Source organism: Armigeres subalbatus, chromosome 2 (genome assembly GCF_024139115.2).
Source record: "Armigeres subalbatus isolate Guangzhou_Male chromosome 2, GZ_Asu_2, whole genome shotgun sequence".
Taxonomy (NCBI): Eukaryota; Metazoa; Arthropoda; class Insecta; order Diptera; family Culicidae; genus Armigeres; species Armigeres subalbatus.
Window position 1 is genome coordinate 425752178 of NC_085140.1, and position 21622 is coordinate 425773799.

The following is a 21622-nucleotide window of genomic DNA, read 5'->3' on the forward strand; positions in this document are numbered from 1 at the left end:
AATGATTTTCCATCATGGCCTTGTGGGAAGCAAATTTAAATTATTTTCAATGCGGTGACACGTCGGTGGTACCGCCATAACTTCTGGAATCTTTAAATCGAATATCGATTCGATATATCGCAATATTGTCGAAATTATGTAATTAGCATTAAATAGTATTTCTCAAGATTTCTTTTCGTCACGACGATTTTTATTTAACATGTTACGTTTAATAATTTAAATATAGATCATCAATTGAAAATCTATTATTTATTTATTATTACTTCGAATTTCCCAACCTACCGATAGTACACCGAACCGTTTTTTTACCGATTTATCAAGAAAAATGATCTGGCCACCCTATCAATCAAAACCGGCAAACAGTATTAGGCTTTCAGTGATCGTGTACGTACACGCACGTTTCACTCACACTTTTACTCGGTTTGTTTGCAACCACGAGCAACTGTCACGGCAAAATCAAATGGGATTGTTTGCAACCACGAACCTGCGTTCGAGTTGGTGAGAAATGTCGGCGAGACCCTAATTGTGTTTGGCCCATATCAGTCACAGGGATTGCGTAAACAAAACCGCCGAAAACGCGAACGCAAAACACGACACGACGCGATAAAAGTATTTTAAAAAATAAGCCGCTTTTTGGCTGATCGTAAAAACGCTAAAAAATGTAGGAAAATATTGAATTTATGTATTGTGCAATATATTTAATTGTAAATTAAAGTGGCTTACATGGTTTTATTGTGATTAAATCAAATTTTGAGGCTTGTAGAAAATTGTGTTTTGTGTGGATTCGAAACATCGATCCGTTCTGCGTAACCCACGCGTTTCCGGCGAAAGAGGAGGCGTAATCGTTGAAGGTATGATTGGATTAGAAACACTGTCCGCGTTGACTATTCTCAGTGTCTTCCGCTGTGTCAGTAGCGGTTACGAGTTTATTGACCTGCCGAAATCACACCTTCCGCTGTACTTCCGGCGGTTTCCCCAGCTGGAACGACGCTGTGCGGAGGATGAAACATGCGAATATCAGAAGGTATTGAGGAGTGCTGCTTACAGGGCACGGAAAGACATGTGCTGGGGTTACGAGGATGATTGTCTACCGGAAAATCGTTTCTCGAAACCGCAATGTCCTGGTGACTACCAGGGGTACGTTAAAACGAAGGAAGCGCAGTTGGAGACATTTTACGCGCAGGCTGATTTCGGCTTTGTGCGGGATCAGATTCAGGAGACGAGGATCATGTGCGAGCCGAAGTTTCCGCACGATTCCGCACTGGAGTGTTCTAAGTATTTGCGGTTCTGCCGGGGGCGAAACATCATGCTGAACTTCACGGATTTGATTCACAGAACGTAAGTAATTTGCCAATAATATTTTGATCTAGTATAAACTGATCCTTTGATTCTTATTCCAGGGAGCCTCTACGCTACAAAATGGACGTGCTGACACATGGCCAGATCGGAGGCCACTGTAAGTTCCATCGGAAGCGATTGGAAGATGAGTTGGAACATATAAGCCCTCTGCAATCCTGGGGTCCGGAACTGAGGTTTTTCGACACGATTGATACACCACTGCCCCTGGGTGGAAAATGTGACGTTACTGTGGAGCGTCCGTCCTTCATCATGAAAATCGATGCCACAATCAATATGTATCATCATTTCTGTGATTTCATCAATTTGTACGGATCTTTGCATGCGAATCTGTCCGATCCGACCGGATTCAGCACGGATGTGCAGATTCTTGTTTGGGAATCGTACACCTATGATTCGCCCTTTGCGGAGACTTTCAAAGTGTTCACAAAGCATCCTATCATGGACCTCAAAACCTACGCTGGAAAGGTTGTGTGCTTTAAGAATCTTGTTCTGCCACTTCTACCTCGGATGATCTTTGGACTGTTTTATAATACTCCAATAGTAAGTTTCTCCTCGAAATGATTTTTTATTTCGAAAATGTAAATTTTTTACCTTGTTCTTACTTTCAGATTAACGGCTGTGAAAACAGCGGTTTCTTTCAAGCCTTCTCCGAGCATGTGATGCATCGGTTAAAAATCCCTCTTAGAAGCCGAACCGATAGAAAACTCCGCATAACGTTTCTATCGCGGCAAACCAAATTTCGCCGAATATTGAACGAAAACGAACTGCTGGAGGAAATTTCCGAGGACGAGAATTACATGGTCAATCGGGCAAGTTTCACCTACAAAACCGATTTCCGGGAACAGCTCAAAGTCACCCGAAATACGGATATCTTCATCGGCATGCACGGTGCCGGTTTGACCCATTTGCTGTTTCTTCCGAAGTGGGCGGTCCTGTTCGAGCTGTACCACTGTGAGGATCCCAACTGTTACAAAGATCTGGCGCGATTGAAGGGAATTCGCTATCTTTCGTGGGAGCGAGATGATTTGGTTTATCCGGAGGATGAAGGCCATCATCCGGACGGTGGAGGGCGGCATGCCAAATTTACAAACTACGCCTTTGACGTAAAAGAGTTTGCCCGATTGGTGGCAGTTGGGGCTAACCATGTGTGGAATCACGTGGAGTATCAGCAGTATTTGGAGCGATCGCGGCGGAAACAGGACAAACTATCGAGGGATGAGCTGTAAGGTAAGGAACGGAGCTACTTAAACACTAAAGACTTTTACTAAGACTAGAATATTCCATATCGTAACGGAGAAGTTAACCATTGTTGCCTTATTATTGTAACAACGAACTACCTACTACTAATGCAATTAAGTATTCCTTTAATCGAACATACTCCAAAAGTATTACTCAAATGATGCTATTATATTTTTGAACATTCCAAGCAATTAGCGTTATTGAGTAGGACTAAAAGAAAGTATCCTTGAGAAGCAGACTATTAGTTGTAACTACTGTGCAGGCGGCCTTGCATTGTACTAGGACATTGGGTCTATCGGTTTGGATTTGGAATAAGTTTACAGCTTATTCAGATTACAAGCCTGTTGTGTAGTAACCCGCGACATCCTTTAGCAACGCGTCGCAATTACCCCTAGTTACCTAGTTGTGCTTAGTAACCTAAGTTTGTTATTTTCAATAAATAATCATTAGTGTTCTAACATCCAAACCTGAAGCACACATTTTATCAAGATCTACTAGAGGTTATGGGACCAGCCGGTAACCGAAAAAAAAATTGAAGATGACATCTCCAATAAGAAGTTCCGGTTCTCAATCTGGCGGCGGAAACGACAGTCGACCTGAAACAGGAAGCGTTCGAGTTGCGACGGGGTCCGTTGCGATGCCGGCCATAGAGAAGTTGAAGGGACGCGAGAATTACTCCACTTGGGCATTCGCTATGCGAATGATCCTAATCCGTGAAGGTAGCTGGTGCGCTGTGAGTCCTGCGGCTGGAGAAAAGGTTCCCGAAGATGTGAAGTTGCGTGCGTTGGCAACAATCTGCCTGAGCCTGGAGAGTTATAACTACAGTCTCGTCCAGGATGCGGCGGATGCAGCAGAAGCGTGGAACAAGTTAGCAACAGCTTTTCAAGACTCCGGATTGACGAGGAAGATTGGGCTACTGAGGAAGTTGACCTCTATTCGTCTGGTTGGCTGTTCAAGCGTAGAGGAATACGTCAACGATTTAATGAGTACCAGCCACAAGCTTGCTTCGATTGGGTTCAAGGTAAATGACTCGTGGTTGGTGGCGTTGCTGCTGATGGGGCTACCAGAACACTACGAACCTATGATCATGGGATTGGAGGCCTCAGGAGCGAATCTGACGTCGGATGCGGTGAAAGCTAAGATCCTTCAAGATGTGAAGCTCGAGAGGGGACCACTGAACAGCAACGATGGTGGGGCGCTATACACGAAAAGCACAAATTCGAACAAATTCAAATCACATGGTAAGAAGAAACCCGAGAAAACGTGCCTCAACTGTGGCAAGCCAGGCCATTTTGCGTCCAAGTGTCCGGATAAGTTGCTGATCAAGACGAAATCCAAGTCGAATGGCCTCTGCAGTATTTTTGCGATCGGCGATGTTCAAGCGGAAGGCTGGTATTTTGATTCAGGAGCGACGAGTCACATGGCCAGACCGAACCAGAATTTCGTTCACGAAACGGCATTGCAGCACGCCGTGGGGACCGCGAACAATGGCAGCATGGAGACTATGGCGAAAGGTACGGTTGCAGTGCAGGTTCCAGGTGGTACGATCGATGTCCACGAAGTGCTAAAAATTCCCAATTTGGCCGCTAATTTATTGTCGGTAAGTGCGATCTGCAAGAGAGGTTATACCATGAAGTTTACTGCGAACAAATGTGTGGTGCTGAACGAGGCTGGTGAGCTGGTCGTTTCTGGTAAGAAAGAAAGCGGTCTATATCGATTGAATCAGCCGGAGCGAGCGTTTCTGGCAAACGGAATACAGCTATGGCATCGGAGGATGGGCCATCTGAATGATTCAAGTTTGAAGCAGCTCAAGAACGTGTCCGATGGCGTTGATTTTCAAGGTGAGAAGGTGAAGAATTGCACAGTCTGTCTGGAAGGGAAACAATCTAGAAGACCATTTCCAAAAACCGAATCCAAAGCATCAGAACTGCTGGAGCTGGTGCATTCCGATCTCTGCGGACCAGTAGAGGTACCTTCCTTGGGTGGCAGTCGATATTTCGCCACGTTCGTAGATGATGCAAGCAAAAGAGTGGCAGTCTACTTTCTAAAGACCAAAAGTGAAGTTCTGGCTGCGTTCAAGTTGTTTCGAGCGAAGGCGGAGCGGCAAACAGGTAGAAAACTTAAAATTCTCAGGACTGACAATGGGCGAGAGTACGTTAGCATCGAATTCCGGAAGGCGTTGGAGAAAGATGGCATCCGTCATCAGAGGTCGTGTCCATACACTTCAGAGCAGAATGGTACGGCAGAAAGGATGAATAGAACCCTTGTGGAAAAGGCTTGATGTCTTCTAAGCGATGCGCGTATGCAGAAGGAATTCTGGGCGGAGGCAATATCGACTGCAGCGTATCTAGTAAATCGATCACCAACTAGAACCATTGGAAACAAGACACCTGAAGAAATGTGGACCGGCATAAGGCCTGATCTGCGGCACCTGAAAGTTTTCGGTACGAGTGTGATGGTCCATGTTCCAAAGGTCAAGCGCAGGAAGTTCGATCCGAAAGCGGTAAAGGGAATTTTCGTAGGCTATTGCGAGGACACAAAGAGATTCCGGGTTTACCTCCCGGAGAGTCACAAGTTCGAGGTCAGCCGTGACGTGGAGGTGGTTAACGAGGACGAGCAGGGTGTCAGTACCAAGTGTCCTCAAGAGGTTCAACCGGTGGAATTCTTGGAGATATTTACTGAAGAGATCATAGTGCCTGTTAAATGTCCAAATGCGAACACCACCAATAATGATGATGACGATAAAGAAGAAGCAAGCAACAACACACTGGAGACGTCTAGCGATTAACCAATCACGCGCTCCCACCGCAACAATCAAGACCAGTTGAACAAAGTCAACAAGGGTTGAGGCGCAGCGGTCGGGAGCGCATCTGTCCAGGCAAGTATGATGAATTTATAACTTTCGGTACATTTACTGGTGATGCAATTCCCCCCCAGCAATCTACTCCATTGACAGTTTTGGAGGATATTCCACAAAGCTACGACGAAGTCATGCGGCGACCTGACCGTGATTGTTGGATCGCAGCGATGGAGCAAGAGATGGCGTCACTGAGCGAAAACCAGACCTGGACGTTAACAAACCTACCCAAGGGACGCAAAGCCATCCGTCAAGCGAGGACCTGATGGAAGCCCGGAGCGATACAAGGCGCGTCTTGTCGTGAAGGGGTGTTCACAGAAGCCTGGCGTTGACTACGAGGAAGTCTACGCTCCCGTAGTACGATATTCGACCATTCGGTACCTGATGGCGGTGGCAACGAAGTTCGACTTGGATGTGGATCAGATGGACGTGGTTACCGCATTCTTGCAAGGCGAACTGGGTGACGAACAAATATTTATGGTTCAGCCCGAAGGATTCGAGGATTCAAACGGCAAGGTCTGCAAGCTGAAGAAGGCATTATACGGCCTGAAGCAATCAAGCCGAGTATGGAATGCGAAACTAGACGAGGTGCTACGAGAATTTGGCCTGCAGAGATCGCGGGTGGACACCTGCTTGTACTGGATGCTGGATGGGGAGAAGATCCTCTTCGTGACGATATACGTGGATGACCTGTTGATTTTCACGAACGATCAACGATTGAAGAGGAAGCTGAAGGACTTCTTGATGCAGAGGTTCAAAATGAAGGACTTGGGGGAGGCCACACACTGCCTCGGCATTCGGATCCAACGGGATCGACGTGGTGGCAAGCTTTCGTTGGATCAACAGGCATACATTGAGGAAATCGTTCGACGTTTTGGTATGACAAATGCGAACCCGGTAGCAGCTCCAGCAGATCCGAGCTGTAGACTGGAGAAGTCGATGGCCCCGAAGACTGAAAAAGAGAAAACAGCAATGAGAGATGTGCCATACAAGGAAGCAGTAGGATGTTTATCGTTTGTGGCCCAGACAACTCGACCCGATATTGCGTTTGCTGTAAATGCGATAAGCCAATTTTCGTCGAACCCTGGTAGACCACACTGGGAAGCTGTTAAGCGTATCATCCGATACTTGAAGGGCACGGCGATGAAGAAATTACGATACACGAAGAACCAGAATGGAGAAATGGCCGGATATAGCGATGCTGATTGGGGAGGAGATCCCGATAGCCGCAGATCGACAACTGGCTATGTTTTTACGATGCAGGGAGCCGCTATAGCCTGGAATGTGAAGAAACAGCCGACAGTAGCTCTATCGACATGCGAGGCGGAGTACATGGCAGTTTCTCGAAGTATACAAGAGGCCATGTGGTGGAACAATCTTCGGTCTGAATTCGCCATCGTTGGACCAATCCCGATGTACTGCGACAACCAATCAGCAATCAGCATCGCAGGTAACGGATCCTATAATCCCAGGACGAAACATATTAGCATCCGATATCATTTCGTTCACGAGAACTTGGAGAACGGTGTGGTCAAACTTGGCTATACGCCTACTTCAAGCCAACCGGCAGATGGATTCACCAAACCACTGGCGACACTGAACCAGCAGAAGTTTTGCCGATTTATAGGCGTCGCAGATTAGGGAGAGTGTTGTGTAGTAACCCGCGACATCCTTTAGCAACGCAATTACCCCTATTTACCTAGTTGTGCTTAGTAACCTAAGTTTGTTATTTTCAATAAATAATCATTAGTGTTCTAACATCCAAACCTGAAGCACACATTTTATCAAGATCTACTAGAAAGCCTAATGCCATGATACAGAGTATCAAAGTTTACTCATCTTATTTTCATTTCATTGATAAACATCCGGTCACAAAACAGATAGGTAGACATCATATATAGGGGTAACGGCTCAAACCTTGGCCCATTATGCTACGGTTGAGCACATTTATCGTTATAAGTCTTCATATATTGCATTTCCAACCAGAATTATTCCACCAGTCAGCTTGCTTACATTTGGTTTTGACGCCAAATAGCAAAAAACGACGATGAATGTCCGCAATATCTCATTAAAACCAGCGAAAGTCTCGAGAGAAATGGACAAAACGTCGGCATCCTTGTCCCTATCAGGTGGATAATTTTTCAGCCCACTTGGGACGAGTGATTGTTGATTTCGAACATACGAGAGATAAAGACGGGTTGCTGTTTATAGTGCCAGTCATTTTGCTTGCGTTGAATAAAGACAGCATGCAAACAAATAGAGAAAATCAAATCATCTTATTGAGCGTGAATTCTAATTGGTTGCATGTAAAATACTACCACATTGATTGTGAGAGTGCGTTTCAGATCCCCCAATAGCATGCTTACCAAGGACATGCTAACGAAAATACTATTATATGAATCATTTTTTCCCAAATATTTACCATATTTGCAAGTGAAGAAGTTTAGAAAAATGAAAACTGTATTAAAAACTGCAATTGCAAAAAGGCTACATGTTCTAGCCCCCATGTTGTGCCTTCAAACAAATTGCATACGTTAATTATTGGCTGCCGCATAATTTTGAGATTTACTGTTAGCTGAGACGAGACCTGCAAAGAGGAAAAAATGTAACTTCAGCTGCTGCCAGCCAACTGCTGTCACGAACTGTCAGGTGCAACCAGCAGCTTTTTGAGTGAAAGTATTGGTATCCCAAATAAAATATTCCACATCATTTTTGTTTTACCAAGACTTTTTTACTTTAACGAGTATTCCAAACCTTCCGTTTAGCTTGTTAATAATCAGTAATAAACCTGTGTTTTGTTGCCGGTATAAAAATCCTTATGAAAATGAATTAACTATTTCGTGAATTGGATACACTTTTATTGTGCTCAGAAGGGTCCACCTGGGGCTTAGGTGAAACAGTCAAGTAAACAGTTGAAACTCGATGGTCAACTGTGATGAAAAGAAGAACAAGTGTCAAAACAAGAGAAAAGAAGCAGCGTCTTTACAGGTCTCGTCTCAGCTGCAAAGACGCTGCTTCTTTTCTCTTGTTTTGACACTTGTTCTTCTTTTCATCACAGTTGACCATCGAGTTTCAACTGTTTACTTGACTGTTTCACCTAAGCCCCAGGTGGACCCTTCTGAGCACAATAAAAGTGTATCCAATTCACGAAATAGTTAATTCATTTTCATAAGGATTTTTATACCGGCAACAAAACACAGGTTTATTACTGATTATTAACAAGCTAAACGGAAGGTTTGGAATACTCGTTAAAGTAAAAAAGTCTTGGTAAAACAAAAATGATGTGGAATATTTTATTTGGGATACCAATACTTTCACTCAAAAAGCTGCTGGTTGCACCTGACAGTTCGTGACAGCAGTTGGCTGGCAGCAGCTGAAGTTACATTTTTTCCTCTTTGCAGGTCTCGTCTCAGGTTTTGACACTTGTTCTTCTTTTCATCACAGTTGACCATCGAGTTTCAACTGTTTACTTGACTGTTTCACCTAAGCCCCAGGTGGACCCTTCTGAGCACAATAAAAGTGTATCCAATTCACGAAATAGTTAATTCATTTTCATAAGGATTTTTATACCGGCAACAAAACACAGGTTTATTACTGATTATTAACAAGCTAAACGGAAGGTTTGGAATACTCGTTAAAGTAAAAAAGTCTTGGTAAAACAAAAATGATGTGGAATATTTTATTTGGGATACCAATACTTTCACTCAAAAAGCTGCTGGTTGCACCTGACAGTTCGTGACAGCAGTTGGCTGGCAGCAGCTGAAGTTACATTTTTTCCTCTTTGCAGGTCTCGTCTCAGGCTACGGGTGCCCCCAGTGTTGTCCAAAAAAGTTTTGGTTAATTATGTCGCTTTACTAATGGAAATTGTGAAATAAAAATGATAGCTGACATAGTGTGGTTGTTATCCATTCATCTGATGTGCGAAAGCAGGTATGTTCATTCAGAAAACTCTTTTATTGGGCAAAAGAAAAACTCTAGCACAGCCAGCCTGCATAAGTCAACGAAACATGGCTGCTAAAAACCGAGTAAAAGTGATTTTTCACGCAAGATAATTGTTTTTAATGGTTTAAGAAGTGTATAAATCTAGAGTTATGAAGCAGATATATGTTTGATACACTTTTCTAAAGAAGCAGTGGTTAATATCTCGCTACAAATCGACGTATTATCGCTGAAATATTGAATTATTTGCGTGATGAGCCAATGTTACATCCAGGGCCAACATTACCGCCGGTTACCCTATATAGAACAAACTGCAAGTTTCAAAACAGCGTAGACACCAATTTGTTACTTACAGTTCAAGGACTTATTTTTTCCGTCCAACTTCCATTAATAGAACATCGTCAGAGTCAAGTCCTTCTTAGAAAGCATATAGGACCTTCAGTTTATTTGGATTATTATTTGAAAATCGTCTTAGTACTTGTAGGGTTTTTTCATGGCACCGTTTTGAATAGATCTGTGCGCCGCCGCGCCACGCCGCCGCCGTCAAAAATTAATCGGTGCGCCGCCGTAAATTTTTTTATCACGCCGATGACATTTTAACTGTTAAGTGTAGATTAATTTGGCTCATATCAGAAATACATATTTCAGCCATGATTATATGGCAATATTCTTCTTTACAATTATGCAGCATCAATTATCATTTCCCATATAGTCTAGACACAACAAAAAGCTGATGAAGAAATTATTTAATTTAAAATATGCTATTTCATCTAAAAAAGTAGCTTATTCAGCCTGAATTGTACATTGGGGAACCACTACATTTCTTGTTGTTCAACGTAATAAACCTGACATTTACCTAAATATTAAGAAAATAAGGGAATTCGACACTGTTGTTTCATAAGGGCCAATGTCGCAAACGTAAACAATGACTTTTCCTGCAAATTCCTCAACAACTAGAACCGCTCCCAGCTAACAACCACTTGGAACTGGTGGCGCTCCGCGCCTTCTATCGAACGGAAGTGGAAAATAAGGCCAGAAGTCTCTAATCTTCCTGAAATCAGCAGAAGAAGTCAATGTTTACGTTTGCGATCTTCGCCTTTTTGAAACAGCAATGTCGAATTGTTCTCCAGGAATTCAAGAAATTGCTCCTAGATCTTCTTCGGCATAAACGAAAGAATAAAAAAAACTTCTTCGACAGTATGTACTAGAATATTTCGATCTGAAAATATTTCATAGTTCCACTTAAAAATTATTTGGAAAATCGACAATCTTTTTTTGAAATTCCTTATGAACTAATATGTCTAGAATTTCTGCAGAAACTCTGTTAGGAATTCCTTCGAAAATTTATCCAAAAAATTCATCGGGAAATCCACACGAACTTCATTCAAGAGTTTCAAATCAGGATTCCCTTAGCGAATTTCTTCAAGAAATACTTCATGCATTGATCATCAAAATCTTTTATGAACTCCTTTCGGGTATTTCCAATAAAATTCCGTCGTGAATTGTTCATAAAAGAGGAATTTCCCGGAGGAGTACCTTGAGGAATTTTCAAGAGTGAGAGATATTTTTGGAAGAGTTTTTGAAGGTATTCTCGCGGATATTATTGTAGCTATTTTTGAGAGAATTCTTAGAGAATTTCCAAGAAGCAAAAAGATAAACCAGCCTAATGAGAAAATCGGAAATTCACCGCGGTATAGTTCATTGTGTTCATTTTCTGCATTTCCCCTCAATAAAATGCTAAATTAATGATTTCGTGTGTGTTACTTCTACGTGAAGTTAAACGATTTACAATGATATGGAAATGCTAATATCATCTTCCAAACTTGGACGTACATGTTCATGATAGAATTAGAGGCGAAAGTATAGAATTGATAGTTCCGTTAGGATACGGCAAGCATGAAGCATGTTTTTATAGAAGTCGATTTGAAAGCGAGCGGAGGGCAATATTTGTGATGGCACATATCACACGACATTCCTTCTGCCAAGCTCCCGTATGAAGGGGGAGGGAAGAATATCAGTGTGGAAGCTGATATATCTCCACTGGCAAAAGGAAGGTGGTTTGACTTGCTCATATGCCATCGCGTGCGGAAGGATTTGCTATCGACGGGTACTGTCTCCAAATTTCTAATATAACATCAGCATTTAGTCGAATAGGATTTTTATTGCACAGAGAAAATTGCATGTTAGTTTTTGAGGGAACTACACCAGGGGAGCACACACGATAGGAGGCCTAGAGACAGACCAAATAGCAATGAATGGGAAAGGTGTAGAACTGTTGAAGCGAGTAGTAGTAGTAGTAGTAGTAGTAGTAGTAGTAGTAGTAGTAGTAGTAGTAGTAGTAGTAGTAGTAGTAGTAGTAGTAGTAGTAGTAGTAGTAGTAGTAGTAGTAGTAGTAGTAGTTCCTGGCCAGTAGCAGTAGCTGCCAGCCAGTAGGTAGTAGTGGTGGTGGTAGTGGTGGTGTTGGTGGTGTTGGTGGTGCAGTCCAGTCCAGTCCAGTCCAGTCCAGTCCAGTCCAGTCCAGTCCAGTCCAGTCCAGTTGGTTCCAGTCCAGTTCAGTCAGTTGGTGTTGCTGCTGTCAGTTGCTGCTGCTGCTGTTGTTGCTGTTGTGCAGTAGTAGTGGTAGTAGTAGTAGTAGTTGTAGTAGTAGTAGTAGTAGTAGTAGTTAGTAGTAGTAGTAGTAGTAGTAGTAGTAGTAGTAGTAGTAGTAGTAGTAGTAGTAGTAGTAGTAGTAGTAGTAGTAGTAGTAGTAGTAGTAGTAGTAGTAGTAGTAGTAGTAGTAGTAGTAGTAGTAGTAGTAGTAGTAGTAGTAGTAGTAGTAGTAGTAGTAGTAGTAGTAGTAGTAGTAGTAGTAGTAGTAGTAGTAGTAGTAGTAGTAGTAGTCAGTGTTGTTGAAGAGCGAAAAAATCGCAAAAGTAAAACGAATTCCACTCGGTCGAGTAGCAGCGACTAGCGAAGAATTCATTTTGCCTTTCTTGCGTTCTATTCTTCAGCAGGCGAATGAATGCAGAAAACGAACGTTGGTGTGGTTCATTCTTCATTTTTTCGTTTTGCTTTGCGACTGTCTAATGACTTTGGATCGCCCGAACATGCGTATGCTGTTTGACGTGCGGCTTGCTCTTCGCGAAGAATCATGATTCCACTCGCATCGAATGCAAATCGCATAGGCGGTAAAGACTATCTGAGTCTGAGACATGATGTAAGCACGTTCTAGCAGATAACAATTCATGCTCACACTTTGCTAGTTTTACGCTAGTATTGTCGGATAGAGTAAAAATATGTATGTAAAAGGTAGGTTTTAGAATGTAATCGATATATTAAGACTTAGCGTTTTTATAAAACATTTATATGACGTAACATGGTCGGGATTTTGGCAGGAAAAAAGAAAATCATTTCATATTAATTCATGCGTATATTTGTTGTAAACTATTCTCAGTTACGGGGTTGAGGGATATCCGATACGATTTGCAATTAATTATATCTGCTAAAAGGAAGCTTGGGCAGAAAAATGGGAAAGTTTTCGTTGGCGCTAGGTGCAATTTTTCAGAAACTCGACCACATGCCATGGCGTTACAAACGACATTATTCGAGGTCGTGTTTGAAGCGGATTTTGTGATCAAGAATGTTTACATGGATTTTAGGATTTGCGCGGCACGTTACGTTACACCGTTTTAATTGTAATTAATCAAATGTGTTTGACTATAAACGGCACATGTGGAATGAGTAGGATGTGGCAATAAAATGCTTTATAGGAAAGCACAAACTTATCGTTAAATACATGTCCATAAAACTAGAAATGTTCTAGATAAAAATATTATTCAATACAACCAACGACAAGCTTCAACGTTGATAGATTGTTTAGCTGTGAAATTCATAGCTGAATAGAATGCATGCTGAATGATACGCTTCTTTAATAAAATAAGTCGGAATCGATTTGCGATTTGGGCGTAACTTATTTTGTAAACAAACTTTGGCAAATTCCTGTTATAGCAATCATTTCCTGCAAAAATTACAGTATGATCCAAGAGAATAAGCTCTGTAAGGCAAGGGAATTAGTTTTGGATAAAAACGCTTGCATTCTACGAAATTCGTAAAACAATGTTTGTTTACAAAACAAGTTAAGCCCAAATCGCAAATCAATCCCGTTTACTAAATATACAAATTGTAGACAGACAAATAATCAGGGATTGAACTTATAATTTCAATATCATTTAGTATTTAGCCAATAACTTATTCCAGAGGCGGAATTCCGAAAAGTGTGGTATGGGGGTCTTCTAGCGCTATTTTCCCTCTACAATTGTGTCTAAGGGTACATTGCTCTATGTGTAATATTCACAGCGTGAAACGCTAGTATCACTTAATATACTGAATGATAATAAGTGTGTTATTATCATTTAGTATATTAAATGATACTAGCGTTTCACGCTGTAAATATTAGGCATAGGACAATGTACCCTTAGACAAAATTGAAGAGAATAAACAGCGCTAGAAGTCCACCATACAACACTTTTTGAAATTCCATCTCTGAAATGAATTATTGGCTGAATACTAAATGATAATGAAATGATAAGTTCAATCCCTGCAAATAAGTTCAGATCAGATAGGCAAAATTTTGTCGAAATTCGAACAAGCCTTCTTCTTTTTCTTCAATGGCTCTACAATCTAACTGTAACTTGGCCTGCCTATAAACTTAGTATTAATTTAGCATTTCCACTGCTATAACAACCGAGCACGCGCAGTGTTGTAATTTGTACAATACATGTAGACTTTCAGCTCCCATTCTTTATCTAAGTCAAACATCGACATGAAACCAACGTGTATTCTTCAAATCACTTACCCTGCAGCCAACAAAATGATTTTCGGTCTTTTTTGGCCATAATCGGGTGACCACGGGACAATTTACTGAAGCAGCCTCCGGGAATCCGATGATATGGAGTGTTAGATGAATTTTTTTACCACCATGACCAGATACCTCGAAATTTATAAGATTCAGAAAACTGGTATCTCCAACGAAGTTTTTCGGACGGTAAGAACCTTCATGATAGAATTAAGTTTAGTTGGGTATTCATCTGCTTGGCGGCGCTAGTATATGCGCAATTATTTGTTAGGTGGGATATCTCGATGAGATGAGATTTAGAAAGTATGCGTCTTATTCGAAGTTGTTAAAGTGGTAATACTCAATATGGAAGCAGTTGTGGAATTTATCAGCTGTGCTGCGCCAAAGTATGAGGAATCACTTGTTGGGTTCGCTATTGCGCAATTTGTGGTCATAAGAGAGTTGTCATCTTCAACAAATTGGTTCGGTTGGTAGAGTCAACATGGAACCAGTTTAATTAGGAATTCAACCGCTTGGTGGCACTAGTGTATGATGAATTATTTTTTAGGTGAGATATCTCACACTCTATGAGATTTAGAATGCTACCGACTTCTGCAAAATTGTTTTGATAGTAAAAGCAAATATGAGACGGATTTAATTCAATTGGGAATTCAACCACTTGCAGTGTATGAGAAATTATTTGAAATTTAAGCTGGGGCATTTGATTATAAGTTTGTATTGGGATTTCAGCCAAAATATATAGGGAAATACAAGTCCGTCAATCATTTGATCTGGAAATTGTTTCGGATTGCTCGATTGAGCTCAGAATTGCAAAAAAGGGCAGTTGGTATGTTACAGAACAATTTCACAGAACATTGTACGATGATTAAACTTTTATATTGTTTTTGGCTGATTCAATTCGATCAATAAATCCAAAAGTACACAACCCAGCTCCTAATAAATCAGCCGAAAGCTAAGTAAAGTTCATTTAATCATCGTACATTTTTCTGTAATATTGTTCTGTAACATACCAGATATTTCCTTGTACATCAGTGTACCTCCCAGTAGCTGAATTTCAAACTGAGCTTCATCACAATGAATCTCACCACCCTAACAGCTTTGTAGAAGACTACAGTTTGCGCTTTTCTCACTTTGGAGGTCTGTATGGCACTTTCATTAAAATATAATAATAGATCAATTCTCGCACTTAGTTTCATAGGGGCGTAACTGTATTAATCGATTTCTCTTCGTCGAAATTGAGGAATTGAGTTTTTATGTCGGGCAGCCTGCGTTGGCGGCGCTGAGGTGCGATTTAAATCTTTACACACGTTTTTAACGAAATTTTGTTCGAGCATCCATGTCTGTTCTCTGTGTTAAAAATGTGTATGTGCATCTTAAATGCACGATACTGGATAATATGCGCCACCCAGAAATGATATTAAAAATATTCCACTATATTTCACTGAAATTGTCACACTCTTCTGTTTTAGTAGATTAGTTAGTCCTATTCTTCACGTTAGTCAATTTCTCAGATAGATGTCAATAAGTAAGATTTTTTTGTATCTATAGAAAAAAAAAAACATTGCTAAAAAGAACCCTAAATTACATAAAATGGGCTAAAAGGAATTTATTTTGCGACAAAATTGGTTCATAATCTAATACGCATTGAGTGAGGAGAATATCAAATCAGATGACAAAGTATCCGGCGAGATACATTTTGTGGGCCTCAAAATGTGCCCTTGAAATGCAACTGAGGAACTGGAAAAAATGTGATTGATGAAATCTGAGAAAAACAATAACAGCAAGACAATCTAAAAAGTTTATGTCACCCAACAAAACTGTTACTCAAAAACATCTTAGCATATTAAAACGGGGACTGCCACAATAGGTCAATCAATTGCTCGCAGTGGAAAATGTACCCAACAGGGGAAAAAATCGGCGGACCATAGGTCGTTGCACCAAAAAATATTTGTACTACTTGTACATGGCCAAGATTCTGCTAATACGCATCAAACGCCAATAAAAAATAGCAAAATTTTCGCCTACGTTTTCATGCAAGAGATTCTATTAATCACAAATCATATCGGGTATTCGTTAACCGCTTGAGGATATCCTACAACAAATGTTCGCATGTACGTATTGATATTAAATGAATTCGGTTTCCGTTTTTTTAACCTAACATCTCAAGTCATTAAAACAACCGCTTGATGCGGTTTGGCAGAATTCCGACCATATGTTACGTTCACCAAATTTACGCGACGGCCTCGAAATTGTTGGCACAAAGTACTATCGAAATCAAAGTAGAACGACGAGAGCCAAGATTTGGAAAGTTTCTTGTTTAGTAAACAAAATAATCGTCTTAACACCTTCATTTAATCTGTAAAATGTAAAATGGGGAAACAATTAAAGTCCAATTAAAGTCAACTGAATTAATCAATAATAATTCAATTCTTATCATTATAATTATTCATATGCTGATTGAAACTTAACATAAGCATTCAAACATCATTTAAATCACACTGAACGTTCAACAGCTTAGGCGCATATCGACATCGCACGGGTGTGTATATGCGTAAGCATGCTGTTGTCCTGTTGTCCATTATGACTTCGACTTTGCGAATAACAATCGCAAACGCCGTCGCTATGAAGCACACGAATGAACAGCGGAAAGAAGATCCGAGCAACCATCGATTGGCAAGTATTTGAGTTCATTCCTTTTGATGTTTTTGGTCACTCGCTGGTCTAATAATTCGCCGATTCGAATACCATTCGCAGCGAGTCGTTGGAAAAACGAATGGGGTTGAATGATGACTCGCGAAGAGGCAACGATTACCACTCGCGAAGAAGAGCCACAGCAACCCTGGTAGTAGTAGTAGTAGTAGTAGTAGTAGTAGTAGTAGTAGTAGTAGTAGTAGTAGTAGTAGTAGTAGTGGTAGTAGTAGTAGTAGTAGTAGTAGTAGTAGTAGTAGTAGTAGTAGTAGTAGTAGTAGTAGTAGTAGTAGTAGTAGTAGTAGTAGTAGTAGTAGTAGTAGTAGTAGTAGTAGTAGTAGTAGTAGTAGTAGTAGTAGTAGTAGTAGTAGTAGTAGTAGTAGTAGTAGTAGTAGTAGTAGTAGTAGTAGTAGTAGTAGTAGTAGTAGTAGTGGTGGTGGTGGTGATGGTATTATGGTAGTGGTGGTAGTGGTGGTAGTGGTGATGATTAGTAGTAGGTGGTGGTAGTAGTAGTAGTGGTAATGGTGAGTTGGTATGATGGTGATGTAGTAGTAGGTGATGTAGTAGTATGATGATGTAGTAGTAGTAGTAGTAGTAGTGGTGATGATGATGATGATGATGATGTAGTAGTAGTAGTAGTAGTAGTAGTAGTAGTAGTAGTAGTAGTAGTAGTAGTAGTAGTAAAAAAATGCAAATATAATTACTGTGGTTATATTGTCCACACGAAACGTAAACAATACAACATGCCAATCACACGCGACTTTATATAATACGCATCGATTTTACTGATCTTAATCAGTGTTGGTAAAATCACTCATAAATCTCAATCAACGAACGCTCCCGTGCGAACGAAATCGTCTGAGATTTTAAAGGAATGCATCACACTTGAATTTTTCATGCCAAAACGCATCATGTCACTCATTTGCCAAAAAATCATTTTTGTTTAAAAACGCATTTGAAATAAATTTGGGGGCAATTTATTGCTTATACATAAAAGAGTGTCTAATTTTTTATGCGACAAACGTCAATACACCGTTTTTTAACGAAGGAGAACAAAAGAAAACCTACGATGATTCAAATGGATGATTCAACTCATCCATGAGTTTTTAGATGCTGAGTTGGGCGCGTTTCAACTCATGCTTGATTTGAATCATCCATGAGTTTTGAGATTTTGAGTTTTTACCAACACTGATCTTAATATTATTTAATTTAATCTTTTTGCGGATCGACGTATGTAGATTTTTTCTATTTTTGAAGTCTCACTATTACATACATTGCTTTAATATATGGAAACTAAGAGCGACCTATGTACCAAAAAAGCAAAACAAAACAAAAGTGCAGTTGCGTCAATCGTGCACTATGGAAAACCGACCAATAATGTACAGCATACCGGTGTATGTATAATTTTATCGTTTTTTACAGCGAATTTGAATTAACTGAGCTATGACGTGAAGCACGCTTACTAAGTGCCATGTATTGATGCATGCCAGCGGAAAAAAATATTGAAAAAAGTTTTAGTTTTAAAACAGTTTTAGAAAAAGTTTTGCCAACTTTCTGCAAAGGATTTCTCGAATCCTCATAATTGTTACATACGTCGTTATGAAAAATTATGCTTGAAATATTTTTTGTACAAAAAAAAAAATATATTGTAAATTCAACAATAAAAACCCCCCTGCCAATAATAGAACAAAACCTGCCAAAGCCGTCTTTTCCCCTACTTTAATATAATTTAATTTAATTTTTCAGGTTCAGGTGAATTGAACATCCAAATGTAAGTACATCTTCTATTTTACCTCCAATTCATATAGAATTTGAAACAATTTACCTACTGCTATGTTTACTTCTGATTCTATGGGCACCTCGCAAAACATGAGAGCAGGTTTCAGCAATAAAATAAATTCGACTGATGTTTATATTTGGATATGAAGAAAAAGGTTTAAGTGATCTGAAGTTTGTAATTTACGCGTTTGGTGACTTTTAATAAAGTGTATTTCTTAATCTAGTGCGCGAAATCGTTTGTGTAGTTTGTATACGGGGATGTCTTTGGTGAAATATGTAACGAATTGCTCGGAAATAGCTCTGGAAGAGTGAAGTGAATTGTTCGTGGACACAAGAAGTGATCTTAGCTTCCTCAGTTCATTTATCCGAAATTGGATCAATCGACGAGATTACATGTTTTACAAAAAGTGTGTTCCTTATAAGAAATATTGTTGTAAAACATTTCAACTTGGTATTACAAATCGAGCGACAAATAAGTGGAACCAAATTAGAGGCTGTCGTGGACAGGCTTTAGTCAGTTTAAGATACGCCCCTCCCCCAGCGTGGACAACTACTTATATAAATTTAAAAAAAATGTATGAACAATTGACATTCGCCATACACCCCCTCCCCCAAAACTGTTCACGTGGTATATAAACAGCCCCTTATTCTTCTTTCAAAGATTTAACACCTGCATTAAAATTTATATGCTGCTCAAAAACGACACAGATCCATCTTACCACGTAACCCGTCTTGTCCCACCTTAACCTTTTAAATTTTATGTCAAATTACGAAACGTGAAAATTCCTCTAAAACAGTGGTTCAGACTTACATAACTATGAGTAAAATTTGTAATCTGATAATTTTCATGTTCGGTTTTGTTAGGGACGGTGATTTTAAATTCAAATATATAGAGCAGCTGCATTTCTTCGGTTATAGGTACTCAGCTGGCAAATATAACAAATTTCGTAACGCTCACGACCGTTGTACTAAAAACTACACAAATTTATTCAGTAATGAAATTGGTATGTTTTGTTTTCTCAGTTGAAATCAATTTGTATGTTTAATAGTGAAAGGTTTACTTTAAATGCCGTTTCAGGTGCTTTTTCAGATCATGGTTAGTGTAGAACGAATAGCTACATTTCGGGCAAGGATGATTCTTCTCCCGGTTGTGGTATTTTTGGTGTTGCCTTAAACGTGCGCTGCAATAAAATGGTATTATATTACAAATTTGAACCTACTAGGTATTAGTCATTGACATTCTCTTACTTTGAGGAGAACGCTTGGGAGCAGACGGAACATGCGAATGGTTTCACTGAGTGGACGTCTTTCGTGTGGTAATTGAGGCTACGCCGGGATCGATACGATTTATGGCATACGTCGCACTCGTGTCGTTCCCCGTCATGTACATTCCGATAGTGGTGCAACCGGAGCTGCTGACAGTGGAAATCCATCTGGTTGCAGCCACGTTCACATTTGAAAGGTCGAACACCTGTTGGGGGAGCCAAGCTTTAAGTGCATCGAATAAATGAAGATGAGGGTACGAACCTTGGTGCATGTTTTGGTGTCCTTCCATGCGAATTTTGGAAATCATTTTGCCACAAATGGAACATTCCACCAGTTGGCTGTTGTAGATCTCCGTTAGATCGTATACATATCGCTTTCTTCCAGATTTTGTGTATTCGATCCGTTTGAATCGGTTTCGTTTCTTCTTCCTAGTAGGTACAATATCCTGTTCAAGTTCCTGATGATTCGGACCTATTGTTGCCGATTCCACTTCTTCCACTAAAACTTTCACGATAGTCTCCTCCCTTGTTGCGGCTTGAACATCATTGCCTTCCAGCAAGCACTCCTGATCTTCCAGAACTGTGTACAGATTTCCCTGTAGTAATTCCTGGACCTCGAGGCAACGCCACTTGAATTCGCGGAACTCGATTAGCCGTGTTCGACAGGTAGCGCAAACTGATAGACTGATCGTGTCTTCTTTTGAAATCTTTAATTGGAGAACAGAGTATTGAATTATGTTATCCGATCATTGGAAGTTGTTAAACAATCATACCACAATTGTTAGGAAATCGGATATCAATAGATCGAGGTCCTCTTGTTCAAATATTTCTTCCAGTGATTCCTCGCTCAAGCACAATCTGCAAACTGGAATACAGTCGTCCGCCGATTCATAAACGAGTACATCACTCTGAAGACTCATGTTGGAATTAGTTGTATTAGCAAAATCGAGGATTTGGAAACCAGAAATGTATTTACTCAACAAACAAATCGATGTCCCACAACGAACAATGATAATGATGCTCCGTATTGAGAGTATACAAGCTGCACGAACAGCTGATTGGTGTGGCTTGTTTGGATTTCGTTCTGAGCAAGTCAAGAGTCACAACCACATCCACACAAGGAATGTAATTGTCGCTGAAAAATGCAAAAAACAAGCGACAAAAGAGAATAGCGATAACTCTTTGTCCCCATCTGCAGAGGATAAAGACATTGTTGCGTTCCATTTTATTTGCAACAAACATGGAGAGGTAATTGTTGTGAACTTTTCAAACTGCGATAACTTGTTTATTTTAGAAGTAAAACGCAAATCATGTCAACAGATGGTTAAGTTTATGTCTAATCTATGATAACTGATACTAATTTAACCAAAAACATCATCGGAAACCGACTACTTCTCAAAATGCGTGGCAGGCGATAATTCCTATTCTGTTGCAGTTTGGGACAAACCCTTATTGCGAGTTGAGTTTGTCCCAACATTTACAAGAGAGGATAATGTCGTTGTCATTGGCAATGTTGTTATTTTACATTCCTTGCATCCACAACATTTCTATGATAATATGAATGAATGTTCGTTCATCCACAGCCACTCGATCCATTCCACGGTTATCACGGTTTATTTTTCTGGCTGAAAACAATACAATAGGGTAACCGTACCCTTAGTG

The 21622-nt window shown here is 40.2% G+C and overlaps 3 protein-coding genes across 5 annotated transcripts; 2 read left to right on the forward strand and 1 right to left on the reverse strand.

Annotated features, from left to right (window-relative positions):
* The first annotated feature begins 465 nt into the window (after nucleotides 1–465).
* LOC134213515 (EGF domain-specific O-linked N-acetylglucosamine transferase) lies at nucleotides 466–18887 on the forward strand. 3 transcript variants are annotated; one of them, XM_062692642.1, is made up of 4 exons: nucleotides 466–1338; nucleotides 1401–1899; nucleotides 1968–2586; nucleotides 18663–18887. In XM_062692642.1, the coding sequence occupies exons 1-3, from the start codon at nucleotides 854–856 to the stop codon at nucleotides 2583–2585; spliced, it is 1602 nt and encodes a 533-aa protein (XP_062548626.1). In that variant the 5' UTR covers nucleotides 466–853; the 3' UTR covers nucleotide 2586; nucleotides 18663–18887. The 3 variants fall into 3 exon arrangements, with proteins under 3 accessions (XP_062548626.1, XP_062548627.1, XP_062548625.1); XM_062692643.1 differs by lacking the exon at nucleotides 18663–18887 and adding an exon at nucleotides 9243–9348; XM_062692641.1 differs by lacking the exon at nucleotides 18663–18887 and having other exon boundaries at nucleotides 468–1338; nucleotides 1968–2785.
* LOC134218092 (uncharacterized protein DDB_G0271670) lies at nucleotides 12047–17327 on the forward strand (the record flags this gene model as incomplete). The annotated part of the gene is made up of 2 exons (XM_062696964.1): nucleotides 12047–12276; nucleotides 17081–17327. Coding segments are annotated over 2 exons (477 nt in total), but the record flags the coding sequence as incomplete, so codon positions are not given.
* Nucleotides 18888–19654: 767 nt separating the features above from the next.
* LOC134213517 (zinc finger protein interacting with ribonucleoprotein K-like) lies at nucleotides 19655–21369 on the reverse strand. The gene is made up of 4 exons (XM_062692644.1): nucleotides 20734–21369; nucleotides 20223–20667; nucleotides 19944–20166; nucleotides 19655–19876 (listed from the first exon to the last, which is right to left on the reverse strand). Exons 1-4 carry the CDS (start codon nucleotides 20878–20880, stop codon nucleotides 19753–19755), a joined length of 939 nt encoding a protein of 312 aa, XP_062548628.1. The 5' UTR covers nucleotides 20881–21369; the 3' UTR covers nucleotides 19655–19752.
* Between the last annotated feature and the right edge of the window lie 253 nt (nucleotides 21370–21622).